Below are 20,199 nucleotides of genomic sequence, written 5' to 3'. Positions count from 1 at the left end.
CCGCATTGAGCTAAAGGCTAGAGCTGCCGCTTTCAAGAAGCAGGACACTAATCCGGACGCTTATAAGACGAACCATCAAACAGGCAAAGCGTCAATACAGAACTAAGATCGAATCCTACTACACCAGCTCTGACGCTCGTCAGATTGTGGAAGGGCTTGCAAACTATCATGGATTATAAAGGGAAATCCAGCCTAGAGCTGCCCAGAGCCAACCAGACAAGTTAAATTCCTTCTATGCTCACTTCAAGACAAGCAACACTGAACCATGCATGAGAACACAGCTGTTCCAGATGACTGTATTATCACGCTCTCCGTATCCGATGTAAGACCTTTAAACAGGTTAATATTTACAAGGCAGCAGGGAGAGATGGATTACCACGACGGGTACTCAGCGCATGCACTGACCTGCTGGCAAGTGTCTTCCATGACATTTTCAACTTCTCTCTGACCCAATCTGTAAAAAAAGACATGTTTCAAGCAAACCACAATAGTCCCTATGACTTAGAACACCAAGGTAACCTGTTTAAATTGCTACCGCCTCGTAGCACTTTTTTATTTAACCTTTATTTGACTAGGCAAGTCAGTTAACTTCACTAGGGTAGGGGGCAGCATTCGGAATTTTGGATGAAAAGCGTGCCCAAATTAAACTGCCTGCTACTCAGTCCCAAAAGATAGGATATGCATATAATTAGTACATTTGGATAGAAAACCCTCTAAAGTCTCCAAAAATGTTAAAATAATGTCTGAGTATAACAGAACTGATATGGCAGGCGAAAACCAGAGGAAAATCCAACCTGGAAGTACTATTATTTTGAAAGGCTGTTTTTCCATTGAAAGCCTATCCACCATACAAAGACTTAGGACCCAGTTCACGAGCTCTGTGCCTTCCTCTACATATGTGACCAGTCTTTAGGCATTGTTTCAGGCTTTTACTCTGAAAAATGAGGGAGATACAGCACTTTCAATCAGTGGCCAGTGGAAATTTCCATTCATCAGCCATGCGCCCTGATCGTGAACGAGCCTTTCTTGTTTCTCCTTTCCTATTGACGAAGCTTTTGTCCGGTTGAAATATTATTTATTGATTATTTATGACAAAAACAACCGGAGGATTGATTTTAAACATCGTTTGGCATGTTTCTACTAACTTTTATTGTTATTTTTTTAACCTTTTGTTCTGGAATTAGTGCACACGCCTTCTGCATTCGGATTACTGGACAAAACGCACAAACAAAAAGGAGGTTTTTGCTCATAAAGAGGGACATTATCAAACAAAACAAACATTTATTGTCTAACATGGAGACCTGGGAGTACATTCTGATGAAGATCGTCAAAGGTAAGTGATTAATTTTAATGCTATTTCTGACTTTTGTGACACCTCTCCTTGTTTGGAAAATGGCTGATTGTTTTTCTGTGACTTGGCGCTTACCTAACATAATCGCAAAGTGCGCTTTCGCCGTAAAGCATTTTTAAAATCTGACTCATCGGTTGCATTATGGAGAAGTTTATCTATAATTCCATGCTTAACACTTGTATCGTTTATCAATGTTTATGATGAGTATTTCTGTTATTTGATGTGGCTCTCTGCACTTTCACCGGATTTTTGTTTGAGACAATGCATTTCTGACCATAACGCGCAAATGTAAACTGAGATTTTTGGATATAAATATGAACTTTATTGAACAAAACATACATGTATTATGTAACATGAAGTCCTATGAGTGCCATCTGATGAAGATCATCAAAGGTTAGTGATTAATTCTATCACTATTTCTGCTTTTTGTGACTCCTCTCTTTGGTTGGAAAAATGGCTGTGTTTTTCTGTGTCTAGGTACTGACCTAACATAATCGTTTGGTGTGCTTTCGCAGTAAAGCCTTTTTGAAATTGGACACTGTGGTTGGATTTACAAGAAGTTTCTCTTTAAAATGGTGTATAATACTTGTATGTTTGAGTAATTTTAATTATGGGATTTCTGTTGTTTTGAATTTGGAGGTTAAGAACATATTCTTATTTACAATGACGGCCTACCCCGGCAAAACCCTAACCCGGACGACGCTGGGCCAATTGTGCGTCACCCTATGGGACTCCCAATCATGGCCGTTTGTGATACAGCTTGGAATCGAACCAGGGTCTGTAGTGACGCCTCTAGCACTGAGATGCAGTGCCTTAGACTGCTGCGCCATTCGGAACCCATACGGCGGCACACAATTGGCCCAGCGTTGTCCAGGTTTGCACATCTGTAGCCATGAAATGCTTTGAAAGGCTGGCCATGGCTTACAACACTATCATCCCAGAAACCTTGCACCCACTCCAATACCGCTCCAACAGATTCACAGATGACGCAAACTCTATTGCACTCCACAATGCTGTTCATTGACTACAGCTCAGCGTTCAACACCAGTGCCCTCTAAGGTCATCACTAAGCTAAGGACCCTGGGACTAAACACCTCCCTCTGCAACTGTATCCTGAACTTCTTGACGGGCCAACCCCAGGTGGTGAGGGTAGGCAACAACACATCTTCCACGCTGATCCTCAACACTGGGGTCCCTCAGGGGTGAATGCTCAGTCTCCTCCTGTACTCTCTGTTGACCTGCGACTGCGTGGCTGCATATGACTGCAACACCATCATTAAGTTTGTCGACGACACAATGATGGTAAGCCTGATCAACGATGACGAGACAGCCTATAGCGAGGAGGTCAGAGACCTGGCAGTGTGGTGAAAGGACAACAACCTCTCCCTCAACGTGGACAAGACAAAGGAGCTTATCATGGACAACAGGAAACAGAGGGCCAAACACACCCCCGTTCACATCGACGGGGCTGTAGTAGAGTGGGTCGAAAGCTTCAAGTTCCTTGGTGTCCACATCACTAAGGACCTATCATGGTCCAAACACACCAACACAGTCGTGAAGAGTGCACGACAACACCTTTTCCGTCTCAGGAAGTCGAAAAGATTTGGCATGGGCCTTCAGATCCTCAAAAAGTTCTACAGCTGCACCATTGAGAGCATTTTGATTGGCTACATCACCGCTTTGGGGCGGCAGGAAGCCTAGTGGTTAAAGTGTTGGGCCAGTAACCGAAAGGACGCTGGATTGAATCCCCGCGCTAACAAGGTACAATTCTGTCATTCTGCCCCTGAACAAGGCAGTTAACCCACTGTTCCCCGATAGACCGTCATTGTAAATAAGAATTTGTTCTTAACTGACTTGCCTAGTTAAATAAAGGTAAAAAAATAAAATAAATGAATGTCAACTGCTTGGCCTCCAACAGCAAGGCTCTACAGAGGGTAGTGAGTACAGACCAGTACATTACTGGGGCCAAACTCCCTTCCATCCAGGACCGCAATATCAGGCGTCGTCAGAGGAAGGCCCTACTAATTGTCAAAGACTTGTCAAAGCCACCAAAGCCATAGAGTGTTCTCTCTGCTACTGCACGGCAAGTAGTACCAGAGCGCTGTGACCAGAAGGCACCTGAGCAGCTTCTACCTCCAAGCCATAAGACTGCTGAACTATTAATCAAATGAATGCCCTGACAATTTACATTGACTCACTTTATTATTAATTTATCTTAATGGTTTTGCCCTTCCTCCCTTGCACTGGCTCTATGCATGCTCACTAGACTCTACCCACACACTCACACAGACACACTTTCACACAAACTGCTGCTACTCTGTTTATTATATATCCTGATTGCCTAGTCACTTTTACCCCTACCCACATGTACATACTGTATTACCTGATCTACCTCCTAGCCCTGCACATTAACTCGGTACTGGTACTCCTTGTATTTAGCTTCAGTATTGTTTTAATTGCGTTACTATTTCCTTTTTTATTTATGAAATATTTGTTATTATAAATCCCGATTGCCTGGTCACTTTTACCCCTACCCACATGTATTCACTGTATTACCTAAATTATCTCAACAACCCTTGCACATTGACCCGATACTGGTTCTCCTTGTATATAGCCTCATTATCTTTTCATTTTTTATTTAGCAAATATTAGTCTTACTTTATAACTCCGGACTGTTGGGAATGGGCTCGTACAGTGCCTTGCGAAAGTATTCGGCCCCCTTGAACTTTGCGACCTTTTGCCACATTTCAGGCTTCAAACATAAAGATATAAAACTGTATTTTTTTTTGAAGAATCAACAACAAGTGGGACACAATCATGAAGTGGAACGACATTTATTGGATATTTCAAACTTTTTTAACAATTCAAAAACTGAAAAATTGGGCGGGCAAAATTATTCAGCCCCCTTAAGTTAATACTTTGTAGCGCCACCTTTTGCTGCGATTACAGCTGTAAGTCGCTTGGGGTATGTCTCTATCAGTTTTGCACATCGAGAGACTGACATTTTTTCCCATTCCTCCTTGCAAAACAGCTCGAGCTCAGTGAGGTTGGATGGAGAGCATTTGTGAACAGCAGTTTTCAGTTCTTTCCACAGATTCTCGATTGGATTCAGGTCTGGACTTTGACTTGGCCATTCTAACACCTGGATATGTTTATTTTTGAACCATTCCATTGTAGATTTTGCTTTATGTTTTGGATCATTGTCTTGTTGGAAGACAAATCTCCGTCCCAGTCTCAGGTCTTTTGCAGACTCCATCAGGTTTTCTTCCAGAATGGTCCTGTATTTGGCTCCATCCATCTTCCCATCAATTTTAACCATCTTCCCTGTCCCTTCTGAAGAAAAGCAGGCCCAAACCATGATGCTGTCACCACCATGTTTGACAGTGGGGATGGTGTGTTCAAGGTGATGAGCTGTGTTGCTTTTACGCCAAACATAACGTTTTGCATTGTTGCCAAAAAGTTCAATTTTGGTTTCATCTGACCAGAGCACCTTCTTCCAAATGTTTGGTGTGTCTCCCAGGTGGCTTGTGGCAAACTTTAAACAACACTTTTTATGGATATCTTTAAGAAATGGCTTTCTTCTTGCCACTCTTTCATGAATTCCAGATTTGTGCAATATACGACTGATTGTTGTCCTATGGACAGAGTCTCCCACCTCAGCTGTAGATCTCTGCAGTTCATCCAGAGTGATCATGGGCCTCTTGGCTGCATCTCTGATCAGTCTTCTCCTTGTATGAGCTGAAAGTTTAGAGGGACGGCCAGGTCGTGGTAGATTTGCAGTGGTCTGATACTCCTTCCATTTCAATATTATCGCTTGCACAGTGCTCCTTGGGATGTTTAAAGCTTGGGAAATCTTTTTGTATCCAAATCCGGCTTTAAACTTCTTCACAACAGTATCTCGGACCTGCCTGGTGTGTTCCTTGTTCTTCATGATGCTCTCTGCGCTTTTAACGGACCTCTGAGACTATCACAGTGCAGGTGCATTTATACGGAGACTTGATTACACACAGGTGGATTGTATTTATCATCATTAGTCATTTAGGTCAACATTGGATCATTCAGAGATCCTCACTGAACTTCTGGAGAGAGTTTGCTGCACTGAAAGTAAAGGGGCTGAATAATTTTGCACGCCCAATTTTTCAGTTTTTGATTTGTTAAAGAAGTTTGAAATATCCAATAAATGTCGTTCCGCTTCATGATTGTGTCCCACTTGTTGTTGATTCTTCACAAAAAAAATACAGTTTTATATCTTTATGTTTGAAGCCTGAAATGTGGCAAAAGGTCGCAAAGTTCAAGGGGGCCGAATACTTTCGCAAGGCACTGTATCTTTAACATGGCATACGTCATGGCAAAATGTGTAGAATTGCAGGAAATTTGCTTTAAAACTGAAGAAATATCTCTCCCCCCATGGCAAAATGAGTAGAATTGCAAGAAAAATGCTCCTGAATCCATGGGACGTGTTGAGGGGAGGGATGCACTGATGCATCTGCTAACGTGGTTGGGGAGAGGACAAGGAACGCCAAATGTACTGCTTTACACCACGGTACACACTGCACTTAATGAAGGTGATGCGGAGGTAGGGGGGCGAAAGGAGAGGGGGGGAGAGAGGAAGGAGATAAACAAGCGTGGGAGGGGGGTGTGCCACGCCGGCAACGGTGCCCTTCTTGAACTGCATCACGTTGCAGGTCAGAGTCCCCGTCTTGTCAGAGAAGATGTATTTCACCTGTGACAAGAAAGTGACAAGAGAAAGACAGCTAATCATTGCTCAATGTTGATCAGAGAGACACCAGAGACAGGAGCGTTGAGCCATGTGGTGCTACGATTAAGTATTCACACCACTTGACTTTTTCCACATTTTGTTGTTTTACAAGGTGGGAGTAAAATGGATTTACTTGACATTATTTGTCAGTGCTCTGCACAAAATACTCTAATGTCAAAGTGGAAGAGAAAATCTACATTTGTAAAAAAATTCATGAAAATAAAAGACTAATATATTTTGATTACTTACTGTAAGTATTCACCTCCCTGAGTCAATACAGGTTATAATTAATTACCTTTGGCAGTGATTACAGCTGTGAGTCTTTCTGGGTAAGTCTCTAAGATCTTTGCACACCTGGATTGTACAATATTTGCACATTTTTTATAGATTTTTTTATTCTTCAAGCTCTGTCAAGTTGGTTGTTGATCATTGCTAGACAGCCATTTTCAAGTCCTGCCAAAGACTTTCAAGCAGATTTAATTCAAAACTATAACTAGGCCACATTCAATTATGAGCAGAAAGACAAATTCATCGAATCAGATGGCTTATTTGATGTTGCCAATTATTTGAATGATTATTTCATTGGCAAAGTGGGCAAATTTAGGCAGGAAATGCCCATGACAAACAGTGAGCAATTATATTCATGTATAAAAAAAACAAATCATGAAAGAAAAGCAGTGCAAGTTTGAATTTTGTAAAGTTATTGTGGGAGAGGTGGAAAAATTATTGTTAACAATCAATAATGACAAACCTGGCATTGACAACTTAGATGGAAAGCTACTGAGGATGGTGGCTGACTTTATAGCCACTCCTATCTGTCATATTTTTAATCTGAGCCTAGAGGAAAGTCTTTGTCCTCAGGCCTGGAGGGAAGCCAAAGTCATTCCGCTACCCAAGAGTGGTAAAGCGGCCTTTACTGGTTCTAACAGCAGACGTATAACCTTGCTGCCAGCTCTTAGCAAACTTTTGGATTTTTTTTTGTTGACCAAATACAATGCTATTTCTCTGTAAACAAATTAACAAAAGACTGTCAGCATGCTTATAGAGAAGGGCACTCAACATGTACTGCACTGACACAAATGACTGATGATTAGTTTAAATAAATTAATAATAATAAGATTTTGGGAGCTGTACTCTTAGATTTCAGTGCAGCCTTTGATATTACTGACCATAACCTGTTAAAAAACTTAAGTGCTATGGGTTTTCAACATCTGCCATATTGTGGATTCAGAGCTATCTATCTAATAGAACTCAAAGGGTTTTCTTTAATGGAAGCGTGTACCGCAGGGCAGCTCACTAGGCCCTTTACTCTTTTCTATTTTTACAAATGACCTGCCACTGGCATTAAACAAAGCATGTGTGTCCATATATGCTGATGATTCAACCATATACGCATCAGCAACCCTTTGGCTTGTGCCCTTTGGCTTAGCCAATGCTCCGCCAGTGTTCCAGGCATTCGTCAACGAGGTGTTCAGGGACATGCTCGGACATCAGATGATTGTGTACATCGATAACATCCTGATCTTCTCGACCACCCTGGAGGATCACATCATTCACGTTCGAGCAGTCCTGGAACGCCTCTTGGCTAACCACCTGTTCGTCAAGGCGGAGAAGTGCCAATTCCATCAGAGGGTTGTCTCCTTCTTGGGCTACCAAATCAGCCCGCAGGGAGTGAGGATGGAAGACAAGAAGGTAGATGCGGTAAGGTCATGGCCAGTCCCAGCCAACGTCAAGGGGCTACGATGGTTTTTGGGGTTTGCCAACTTTTACCACCGCTTCATCAAGAACTTCAGTGCCGTTGCCGCCCCTCTCACCTCCCTCCTCAAGGCTGGGCCTAGTAGGTTGGTTTGGTCTCCAGTAGGCAACGAGGCATTTCGTCTCCTCAAGGGGCGTTTCATCTCCACCCCCTTGCTAAAATACCCAGATCCCACACAACCTTTTGTGGTTGAGGTAGACACATCAGAGGTGGGTGTGGGGGCAGTTTTGTCACAAAGACAGGAGAACCCACTAAAATTGTATCCTTGTGCTTTCTTCACCAATAATGATGTCCCCTGCAGAGTGGAATTACAACGTTGGCGATTGAAGTTGGCATTTGAGGAGTGGAGACACTGGCTGGAGGGTGTAAAGGACCCATGCGACGACCCATTCGTCATCCTCACGACCATCGGAACCTTGAGTACATACAGACAGCGAGGAGACTGAATCCGCGCCAAGCCAGGTGGGCCGTCTTCTTCACCAGGTTCGACTTCACACTGACCTATCGCCCAGGTTCTAAGAACATCAAGGCCGATGCCCTGTCCCGTATCTACAATTCAGGAGAGGCTCCTGTCTAGAGGGCACCCCTAATCCCATCCTCCCGAGTCATGGGTCCAGTGGTTTGGGACATGTGGACATCCACCAGGCTCTAGAGAGGGAGCCCACACCCTGGATTTGTCCTCCCGCGTGCATCTACGTTCCCATGGGGATAAGGGATTGGCTGCTGACCTGGGCACACACAGCTGTCATCGCTGGACATCCAGGTATTTCTTGCAGCATCCATTCCATCACTGAGAAATACTGGTGGCCCACCTTGATGCAGGATGTTACCTGGTATGTCAACTCTTGTTCTGTGTGTGCTCAAACCAAGTCCACCCGGAATGCTCCAGCAGGGAAGCTCCTACCACTTCCTGTGCCTCAGCGACCTTGGCCCCATCTATCCATTGACGTTGTTACTGATCTTCCCCCTTCTGATGGTTTCACCACCATTCTGGTGGTAGTGGATAGATTCTCAGAGTCATGTGGTTTAATCCCTCTTCCTGGTCTTCCCACTGCTCTCCAGTTCGCTGAGGCACTCATCCAACAGGCCTTCCGGAGGACATCATCTTTGACCGTGGCCCCCAATTCACATCCAGAGTATGGAGGGCCTTCTTGGAGAAGCTAGAGGTCACTGTTAGCCTCATATCCGGGTATTGGCCTCAGTCTAACGGGCAGGTGGAGAGGATGAGGAGTCACTGTCAGGACCGGCAAGGTGAGTGGGCACGTTTCCTTCCTTGGGCAGAGTACGCCCAGAACTCTCTACGTCACTCCTCCACTGGGTTGAGTGTGTCTTGATTTTCCAGCCGGTGGACCCTGGGCCAGACTGCGACTCCTGCGGAAGATGAGTGGTTCCGGCATGCGGAGGAGGTGTGGAACAATGCACACATAAGACTCCAGCGTCATCGGAGCAGGCAGACCGTCATCGTAGTGAGACCCCTGTGTTCCATCCTGGGGATCATGTCTGGCTCTCTACCAGGAACCTCCCACTCCGCCTGCCCTGCAAGAAACTGAGCCCCCGGTTTGTGGGGCCGTTCAAGGTGCTTTGGAGGGTCAATGAGGTGACATACAGGTTACAATTATCCAGTCATTACCGAATCTCACCCTCTTTTCATGTCTCCCTTCTCAGGCCGGTGGTTCCTTGTCCCCTAGCTGATGCTATTCCCCACGACACACCTCCACCCCCCTGAACATCAAGGGGAGCCGGAGTACGCTGCCAGATCCCTACTGGACTCCCGACGTCATGGGGGTCGGCTCCAGTATCTGGTGGGCTGGGAGGGGTATGGCCCAGAGGAGCGGTGTTGGGTTCCGGTGGAGGACATTCTGGACCCCAACATCATCCGTGATTTCCACCTTAGCCGCCCGGACCAATCCGCTCCTCGTCCTCGGGGTCTTCCCCCTGGTCGGGGACTTCCCCCTGGTCGGCGTCGTCCCGCGGCTGGAGCCACACGTCCATTACCTTCATTTCCTCTCCTTTATATGTCAGTCTCCCAGGTTCACTCACCAGTTGGTATTTTTCTAGTGTATGGGCGCTCTGCCTTGTGTTATTGTCATGTTCTTGGTTTTGTTGTTTTATTAAAACGTTTCACCTGCACCTGCTTCCGACTCACCACCCCATCATTACAGTAGGCCAGTGGCACAAAATCTAAATTTAATCCATTTTCAATTCAGGCTGTAACAACTAAATCTGGGAAAGTCAAGAGGTGTGAATATTTTCTGAAGGCACTATTAATGTCCCCAATTCACAGGTGAATAGAATTCATTTTTTGTCAACATTGGAAACATGTATTTGGTACAACTACTACAACATGTGCAGGTGGAGGTGGATAGAATGTCATTAATGAATTCAATGTAATTCATTAAAAAAATTGAACAAGCTGCGTTACCTGTCCTAGTTCTTCATTCAGGTTGGAAGTGCGAGCCACAGCTGGGGTGTTAGTGGGCTCATATAGCATGTCTGTATCCTGAAATAATCAGAATCTTATGAGACACAACACCAACTTCAAACATTTAGACTTTGAAATCAGGTGACTAGAGAGGAACAGATACAAATGGGGTCCGAAATGATTAACACCCTTGATAAAGATGAGCAATTATGACTGTATAAAATACATGTTTCAAATAATGAGCTATATTGTATGCTCAAAACAATTGGAAAATAATCATTATTAACCTAAATAAACTGCAAATGTAGCCAACAAGTTTGTAGTCACAAGCTTGATGTAGTCATTGCGTGCTAGAAGTATTGGAAAAAACACTAAACGTCTGATTACTTTATTTATAAGAATCTTTGGGGGTGTCAATAATTTGTCCCCCTAGAGAGAATTGTATTTTTTTTTTTTTTTGCATAGAACATAACTCAGTATTTTAATTACTTATTTTAGAGTCATTATTGCTCATCTTTATCAAGGGTGTCAATAATTTCAGACCCCAGTGTATGTATGTGTGCCATGAGAGATTTGACCCAAATCGGTATTACTTAAATGTTTTACTAAGTTTGATAATCTAAAGGTTGGTTAACTTAGTAAAATGTAACCTTTTATTTTTGAGTTGCAGACAGTCTGGGTTTTCTACCAGCCGTAGGAGGCAGCATGTTAAAGACCAGAACCCAATTCCGATTATCCCCTTCTCCCAGAAGTGTAACTCCATCACTCCCAACTCAAGGATTTCAAAGCATTAAATTGGTGTAGGATAGAAGTACTCAGTCTTAACCAACCCAATGCTGGAGGGGAACTAATCCAGTGTACACTTCGGGGATAAAGGCGGAGAATTGAATTGGGTTCAGAGCTATATGATGATAAACATTAATAGGGTTGGAGTCAAATCCATTTAAATTCAGTGAATTCAGGATGTAAACTGAAGTCACTGAATTGAAATGGAATTGACCACAACCCCAGTCAGTGATGACCACGAGGTCCCAAATCCAAAGACCCTGTGTCTTCTCTCACCCAGTTGATGAAGAAGGCCTGGGTGAACTTGATGACCTCAAGGGTCACCAGCAGACTGATGGGGATCAGGTTGTTGAAGAGAATGATGAAGGTGAGGAAGTTGAGGCCAAAGTTCGCCGCACCGCCATCTGTCAGGGGGACGACAAGTTTGGCGGGGACAGAGGAGCAAGGACAAGACTTTTGTCAATGTTGAATCCCATCAAAAAAAAAAAAAAAATAGTTCCCAAAGCCAAGTCCCATCTTATGCTCAACGTTTTCACAATCCAGTGTACGTGTTGTACAATGTTGTATCAATGATGTTCATTAGGTGAGATTTAATAATCATCTCTTCCACTCCACCTTATCCTCTCACCTCTGAAATTGATATTCACTCTAATTACGGTTCCATAATTCTTCCTACAGAACTGGGACTAGAGTGGAGGTGTTATACAGTGCCTTGCAAATGCCTATTTTGTTGCATTACAACCTGTCATTTAAATGTATTTTTAAATTTGGATTTCATGTAATGGAAATGTACAAAACGGTCCAAATTGATTAAGTGAAATTTAAAAAATAACTTAATAAAAAATTCAAAAACATAAACAACGGAAAAGTGGTGCATGCATATGTATTCACCCCCTTTGCTATGATGCCCCTAAAAAAGATCTGGTGTAACCAATTACCTTCAGACGTCACATAAATAGTTAAATAAAGTCCACCTGTGTGCAACCTAAGTGTCACATGATCTGTCACATGATCTCAGTATATACAGTGCCTTGCGAAAGTATTCGGCCCCCTTGAACTTTGCAACCTTTTGCCACATTTCTGGCTTCAAACATAAAGATATAAAACTGTATTTTTTTGTGAAGAATCAACAACAAGTGGGACACAATCATGAAGTGGAACGACATTTATTGGATATTTCAAACTTTTTTAACAAATCAAAAACTGAAAAATTGGGCGTGCAAAATTATTCAGCCCCTTTACTTTCAGTGCAGCAAACTCTCTCCAGAAGTTCAGTGAGGATCTCTGAATGATCCAATGTTGACCTAAATGACTAATGATGATAAATACAATCCACCTGTGTGTAATCAAGTCTCCGTATAAAGGCACCTGCACTGTGATAGTCTCAGAGGTCCGTTAAAAGCGCAGAGAGCATCATGAAGAACAAGGAAAACACCAGGCAGGTCCGAGATACTGTTGTGAAGAAGTTTAAAGCCGGATTTGGATACAAAACGATTTCCCAAGCTTTAAACATCCCAAGGAGCACTGTGCAAGCGATAATATTGAAATGGAAGGAGTATCAGACCACTGCAAATCTACCAAGACCTGGCCGTCCCTCTAAACTTTCAGCTCATACAAGGAGAAGACTGATCAGAGATGCAGCCAAGAGGCCCATGATCACTCTGGATGAACTGCAGAGATCTACAGCTGAGGTGGGAGACTCTGTCCATAGGACAACTATCAGTCGTATATTGCACAAATCTGGCCTTTATGGAAGAGTGGCAAGAAGAAAGCCATTTCTTAAAGATATCCATAAAAAGTGTTGTTTAAAGTTTGCCACAAGCCACCTGGGAGACACACCAAACATGTGGAAGAAGGTGCTCTGGTCAGATGAAACCAAAATTGAACTTTTTGGCAACAATGCAAAACGTTATGTTTGGCGTAAAAGCAACACAGCTCATCACCCTGAACACACCATCCCCACTGTCAAACATGGTGGTGGCAGCATCATGGTTTGGGCCTGCTTTTCTTCAGCAGGGACAGGGAAGATGGTTAAAATTGATGGGAAGATGGATGGAGCCAAATACAGGACCATTCTGGAAGAACCTGAGTCTGCAAAAGACCTGAGACTGGGACGGAGATTTGTCTTCCAACAAGACAATGATCCAAAACATAAAGCAAAATCTACAATGGAATGGTTCAAAAATAAACATATCCAGGTGTTAGAATGGCCAAGTCAAAGTCCAGACCTGAATCCAATCGAGAATCTGTGGAAAGAACTGAAAACTGCTGTTCACAAATGCTCTCCATCCAACCTCACTGAACTCGAGCTGTTTTGCAAGGAGGAATGGGAAAAAATTTCAGTCTCTCGATGTGCAAAACTGATAGAGACATACCCCAAGCGACTTACAGCTGTAATCGCAGCAAAAGGTGGCGCTACAAAGTATTAACTTAAGGGGGCTGAATAATTTAATAATTTTGCAAAAAAAAAGCCATAATTTTGCAAAAAAGCCATTGCTTAAAGAATAAGCAAACACGTTTGGTGTTCGCCAAAAGGCATGTGGGAGACTCCCCAAACATATGAAAGAAGGTACTCTGGTTAGATGAGAAACAAATTGATATTTTTGACCATTAAGGAAAACGCTTTGTGTGGCACAAACCCATCACCTCTCGTCACCCCGAGAACCCTATCCCCACAGTGAAGCATGGTGGTGGCAGCATCATGCTGTGGGTATGTTTTTCATCGGCAAGGACTGGGAAACTGGTCAGAATTGAAGGAATGATGGATGGAGCTAAATACAGGGAAATTCTAGGAGGGGAACCTGTTTCAGTCTTCCAGAGATTTGAGACTGGGACTGAGGTTCACCTTCCAGCAGGACAATAACCCTAAGCATACTGCTAAAGCAACACTCGAGTGGTTTAATTGGAAACATTTAAATGTCTTGGAATGGCCCAGTCAAAGCCCAGACCTCAATCCAATTGAGAATCTGTGGTATGACTTAAAGATTGCTGTATACCAGCGGAACCCATCCAACTTGAAGGAGCTAGCCTGTTATGGATGATGCGAATTTTCGCAGCTTTTTGTTAAAAATCGTGCAACATTTCAAAGTCCTGCTACTCATGCCAGGAATATAGTATATGCATATGATAAGTATGTGTGGATAGAAAACACTCTGAAGTCTCTAAAACTGGTTAAATCGGGTCTGTGGCTATAACAGAACGTGTTTAGGAGTAAAAATGTTTACCAAAAAACACAAAAAATATTTGTCTGCCATTCAATGTATTGTTTAAAATAAATGAGGACCCCCTGTAAACGCCTACAGCTTCCACACGATGTCGCCATTACTGTCATTTTCTGACTTATTTATCCTTGGTTACAACACGAATAAGCCCCTCCTTTCTTGAGGCGCACCACAGTATGTTGTGAAACTGAAAAAATGGATGATGATTTCCAGACTTGCTGCTATCGAATACAGATCGCCCCGTGATCAATTTGATACATCATTAACGTTTATTAATACCTAAAGTTGGTTTAGAAAAGTCGTTTGAAGTGATTTGTAAAAGTTTATAGGCGACTTTTGTAATTTTAAAAAGTGACGTTGCGTCTTGTAAATGGGCTTTTTGCAGCATCAGACTGGCCTTCAGCAAATTACATTTTGGGTATACAATGACGGATTTAATCGGGAAAAAGACCCAATTGTGATGTTTATGGGACATATAGGAGTGCCAACAAAGAAGCTCGTCCAAGGTAATGAATGTTTTATATTTTATTTCTGCGTTTTGGGTAGCGCAGGCTACCGCAAAATCTGTTGTTTACGTGTCGTGCTGGTATTTTGGGGGGGTGCATGCTATCAGATAATAGCTTCTCATGCTTTCGCCAAAAAGCATTTTACAAATCTGACTTGGTGGCTAGATTCACAACGAGTGTAGCTTTAATTCAGTACCTTGCATGTGTATTTTTATGAAAGTTTGAGATTTATCGAGTACTACACTCGAGTACTATAGGTGGCGCTCTGAAATTTCCGCTGAGCTGTCCCTGTGCAGGGACCACCTCCGTAACAAGCTAGAGCAGTTTTGCCTTGAAGAATGGGCAAGAATCCCAGTGGCTAGATGTGCCAAGCTTATAGAGACATACACCAAGAGACTTGCAGCTGTAATTGCTGCAAAAAGTGTCTCTAAAAAGTATTGACTTGGTGGGGGGGTAGGCATGTTGTGTAAATCAAGTGATACAAACCCCCCAAAAATAAATTTCAATTCCAGGTTGTAAGGCAACAAAATAGGAAAAATGCAAAGGGGGGTGAATACTTTCGCAAGCCACTGTAGCAGCAGCCTTGGCATCCGGCATGACCCAGGCAATGAATTCCACAAACCACTGTGCACAATCAAAAACACCAAAAAGGAGACTTTCAGTACAACCCCACTGACACCCTAGTAGCTGACACAAAAACATGAGCGATGTGATTTACCTTTCCTCAGCTTGCAGGAGTGGCAAGAGTTACCTTCCTCAACCCAAGCCTTTCCCCTTTAGTTTAGCAGTTGAGAGAGGGAGACTTTTTCCCCACAACAGAATGATATTAAGATGACATAATAAAAAAGGGGGTGGCTACTGCTATTGGAAGGACAGCACACAGAGAGATGGGGTGAGCTTGCCAGAGGTGGGGAGAAAGACAAACGTGGTGGATGTTGCAAGACACAAGGAAACGGATTCAGTCCAAAGCACATTCCCATCCCAACCAACAAAGAGTGGAAAAGAGTGGGTGGATTTTGATATCAGCATTGTGCAGTGTGATTGTCCTATAAGTAACTATTTTCTCTGCATTTTGTGAGGTCTCCTTTTTTCACATGAACTTGTATACTCTCACAGGGGTAAATAAGGTTGGGATCAGATCAAGTTGCAGCCATGGGCAAGTAAATCTCAACAAACCAAGACACGCACCATCCACCATATCTCCTTACTATGTCTGAATATAACAGTATTATGTGATTTTGCGTCAGTATTTGCTTCTATTTCAGAGCATGCGTATCCAAAAATAAAACCAGCCCCTCTCCTCTAGAATAACTTTCTACCATAGTAGCGCAAAGAGCAGCTACAACCGTCTGCTAACTTCAAGGGGTCGGCTTTTTAAAGTAGTGGAACAGTCAGCAGAAAACAACACAATCCGGGGGAAAAAAACCCAGCTACCTGCTTTTTAGTGGACAGGGATTTAACCCACAGTGATGTGTAGCAGGTGGCATGAATGCATAACAAATGATCGCAAGTCATTTTCATCACCTCATCTACATAAAGGTTGTAAAAGGGGCAACCTGCAGTTCGAACAATAACAAAGCGGACACCCCGCCACTGATTTGGTAAACAGCTGAGGGATGGTGCTGGAGAAATGTAACCACTCTCAAACTCATGGAAAGAGCTATGGATACAAGAACTGACCATCCATGATATCAAAATGATAGTTTTAACCATGTGTTGGGGCTATACAGTGTTTGTTTACATTTACTTTGTTTACAAACATTGGAGTAAAACAACCTTATATTTTGGGTTCTGATGGGGTATGACAGTTGAATTAGGTTGATAAGGGCATCTATAAATTATATTCTTGAAGAATCAATGAGCATACACTATCGTTCAAAAGTTTGTGGTCACTTAGAAATGTCCTTGTTTTTGAAAGAAAAGCATTTTCTTTGTCCTTAATTTAAAAGTAAAAAAATGGATGTAGCAAGTGCAGATTGACCCTTTAAGATCTATAGACCAGGAACCATGCCAGTTAAGCCAGATGTCAGCAGTGTAAGCTGCGTCAAAGTCTAAATCATTATTTACTGTGCATGCATAATCATAAACAGACCATCTCTGACATATGGGCATGTACGGTATGTGTTTTATGTGTGGTGATCCAGCTTTTCTCCCCATTGACCAACATGATCTGTCAATCCATCAACTTGTGGTCTCCGGCTAACTAGAGATTGTGTTGACATGTCTCAATGTACAATTACAGTCAAGTAGTTTGGGCACGCTGTATGTAAATGCTACAGTGAATATGACGTTATGAATTGGCCACCTCTCTCTTTTGACACAGGTCGGAACAATCTGCAGTGGACTGAGACCTGCCACCACTGAAAAGAACACAATCAGTGTCAAGATGGACGCCTGCTTTATGACTCACATCACCCTCATTTGTACACCACTCTCTGCGCCGCCCCACATGATGGGTCTTTTAGGTGTGAGTTTCAAAGCTACAAACGAGCACAGGAAAAAACCCTGGAGATCCATGACAATGTGACAATGTTCTAAGACTGAGGGGAGAGTGTATGTCATAAAACAAGGTTGAAATGGATAAGGACACAACCTCTCCTAACACAGGCCTAGATGAAAATAGAGTAATGGCTGTTGTGTCACGTTAATCAGTCTGCAAACAAGGCTCACAGACTCATTGCAAATATTGATTGCCATATTTTGCAATGGGGGAAAAAAATACTAAAGCGCTTTTCAAGTAGCCACAGAAGTCACCTAACCTTCATTATTCTTCTAATGAAGCTGTAAGGTTCTTACCTGTTGCTTCTATTCTGTCAATAGTAGTTAGTCTACCACCACCTCATTTTAATTAAAAAACATATCTCAGAGTGGGATGTGAGAACCCATCTTCGTGCTGAATAGGTTTGGCATCTCTCCTACTCCCTCTTTCACTTTCTCTCTCCTCTACTAGAAAAATAAACCCAACAAAAAGAGGCAGTAGAGGGAGGCATTTAGAAAATATCAGCAGTAGCCCTCGGGGCTACACTGCAGTCTCTGTGTTCAGTGACAAATATGTAGATACCTCCTTCCTGAGTGCCATCTCATCTCTGGCTCTCACAGGACAAAGAGCAGAAAAGAAGTGTAGTGACTCATTGTCCATTTGCAGTGAAAAGGGTTTTTATTTTTTTAAAGGGGGTCTGGATCTGAGGCCTAGATTTGCAAAGAGTTTAATGTGTCACACAATAAATGAGGAGAAAAGGGAGAAACACTTTGTGGATCAGGCAACAAAAGGAACTAAAGAGAAAAGTGTAAGAGCTGGATGGGAAAACCTATCATCAGATCCCTGGTCTGTGCTGTCCATGGCAAAGGGGCCTTTACAAAGTAGGGCAACCATATAGAGGGTGCTTCATTTTCTTAGCAAAGGCAGAGCTTCAGTTAGTGGGTTAGTATGGAAGGGTCATTCACGGATGGCCAGGGCTTTTAAAATGGTTGTTACCTGGAGCTGTTAAAAAACGACAACAAAGAAAAACAAAGAACCGAACAGAACATTAGAACTGATCCAAAACATACAGCAGCACAGTGATTGATATTCAACCATGTCTTTCATTCACATCGCACGTCTATGCATGTCACAATCACTTTTACATTTACATGGGAATTCCGTTATTCCCCATTGCCACGTATTTCACTTGTATTGCAAATACATACTTTGCCAGAAGCAACATAAAAATAAAAGACAACAACACACAGACATGAACAAAAAGTAACTCAAAAACAACAGAGAACTAAGCAGACGTGGCAGACAAGTGAGACACAATATGTGGGCTATGTGGAATATATCTGGCGTTGGTGCTCTTACAGTTCAAATCCATGTACCAAGCTGCATTGCCGTACTGGTACTTCCAGATGGTTTGTCCGATGGAGCACACCAGAGAAATGGCCAGTAGACAGCCGAACAGCAATAGAATCTGGAAGTTTGTGATGCGCTCCACATTAGACAGCTTCAGTGGAGGCCGTGTGGAGTTCTGGACAAAAGACATGGACATAAGTAATACAAGTTCAATATTACATTCCATGCAGGAGTATATGGACACAAAAACAAAAGCAGGGGAACAAATCCAATTGGTCTTAACTTCACATGATAGGACCTTGGTTTGTTGGTTTTCTAACTCAACAGGCGATATGATCCAAGGAACCAAAGTCCTACCTCAATATGCAAAGATGGGGTTAACAGAGGGTTTTGCACTTGCAATGACTGTGGTGTGGTTTTGTGACCTACATTAATTAAATGCACTGACTACGTGGCTCTGGATAACAGCGTCTGCTAAATGACTGAAATGTCAAATGTAAACCAGCAAAGGGCTTCACCTGCATGAGCTTGGTGTCGTGTCCGGTGTAGACCACGGCGCCATGGACCCACTGGGTGTTCCTCAACTGGGCACCTCGCAGCAGAATCTGGTCTGGACCCAGAGACGCAGTGCTGGAGTCACAAACAGAAGTCTCCATGAGTAGGCAACATGGCATAGTGTGGAGGAGCTTGAGAAACTATGGAACTCAAATACAACGTTGGGCTTACTGCTATAGTGACACTAACACTGAGCAGGTGCTTCTAATCAAATCAAATCATATTTTAATTGGTCACATACACATGAATAGCAGTTATTGCGGGAGTAGCGAAATGCTAGCTCCAACAGTGCAGTAATATCTAACAAGTAATGTCTATCAATTTCACAACAATACACACAAATGGAATTAAGAATATATAAACATTGGAAAGCAATGTCGGAGCAGCATAGACTAAAATAGAGTAGAATAGAATACAGTATATACTGTACATATGAGATGAGTAGCGCGATGAGTGTGTAAAGATTATTTAACTGACTAGTGTTCCAAATTTCAAGTCTATGTATATAGGGCAGCAGCCTCTAACGTGCTAGTGATGGCTATTTAACAGACTGATGGCCTTGAGATAGAAGCTGTTTTTCAGTCTCTCGGTACCAGCTTTGATTCACCTGTACTGACCTCCCTTCTGGATGGTAGCGAGGTGAACAGGCAGTGGCTTGGGTGGTAGTTGTCCTTGATTATCTTTTTTGTCTCCCAGTGACAGCGGGTGCTGTAGGTGTCCTGGAGGGCAGGTATTTGGCCCTCAGTGATGCGTTGGGAAAACCGCACCACCCTCTGGAGAGCCCTGCGGCCCCACAGGCGGTGCAGTTGCAGTACCAGGCGGTGATACAACCTGACAGGATGCTCTCAATTGTGCATCTGTAAAAGTTTGTGAGGGTTTTAGTTGCCAAGCCAAATTTCTTCAGCCTCCTGATGTTGAAGAGGCAATGTTGCGCCTTCATCACGCTGTCTGTGTGGGTGGACCATTTTAGTTTCTCAGTGATGTGTACACCGAGGAACTTAAAACTTTCCACCT

The 20,199-nt window shown here is 43.0% G+C and overlaps 1 protein-coding gene across 1 annotated transcript in view; it reads right to left on the bottom strand.

Moving 5' to 3' along the window:
• LOC110538919 (phospholipid-transporting ATPase IA) overlaps positions 1 to 20,199 on the bottom strand; it is a 231,317-nt gene that overhangs the window by 138,758 nt on the left and 72,360 nt on the right. Inside the window, 7 exon segments of the mRNA XM_090191385.1 lie at positions 406 to 454; positions 1,194 to 1,210; positions 5,842 to 6,074; positions 10,289 to 10,366; positions 11,351 to 11,478; positions 18,640 to 18,805; positions 19,149 to 19,260. Of these exon segments, the coding sequence (XP_090047511.1) occupies positions 406 to 454; positions 1,194 to 1,210; positions 5,842 to 6,074; positions 10,289 to 10,366; positions 11,351 to 11,478; positions 18,640 to 18,805; positions 19,149 to 19,260 (783 nt within the window).

The sequence above is a fragment of the Oncorhynchus mykiss genome, chromosome 12, assembly GCF_057628025.1.
Source record: "Oncorhynchus mykiss isolate SJ-2025 chromosome 12, ASM5762802v1, whole genome shotgun sequence".
In the NCBI taxonomy this organism is placed as follows: Eukaryota; Metazoa; Chordata; class Actinopteri; order Salmoniformes; family Salmonidae; genus Oncorhynchus; species Oncorhynchus mykiss.
The sequence above is the reverse complement of the archived record's forward strand: the minus strand, read 5'-3'. Positions and strand labels throughout refer to the sequence as shown.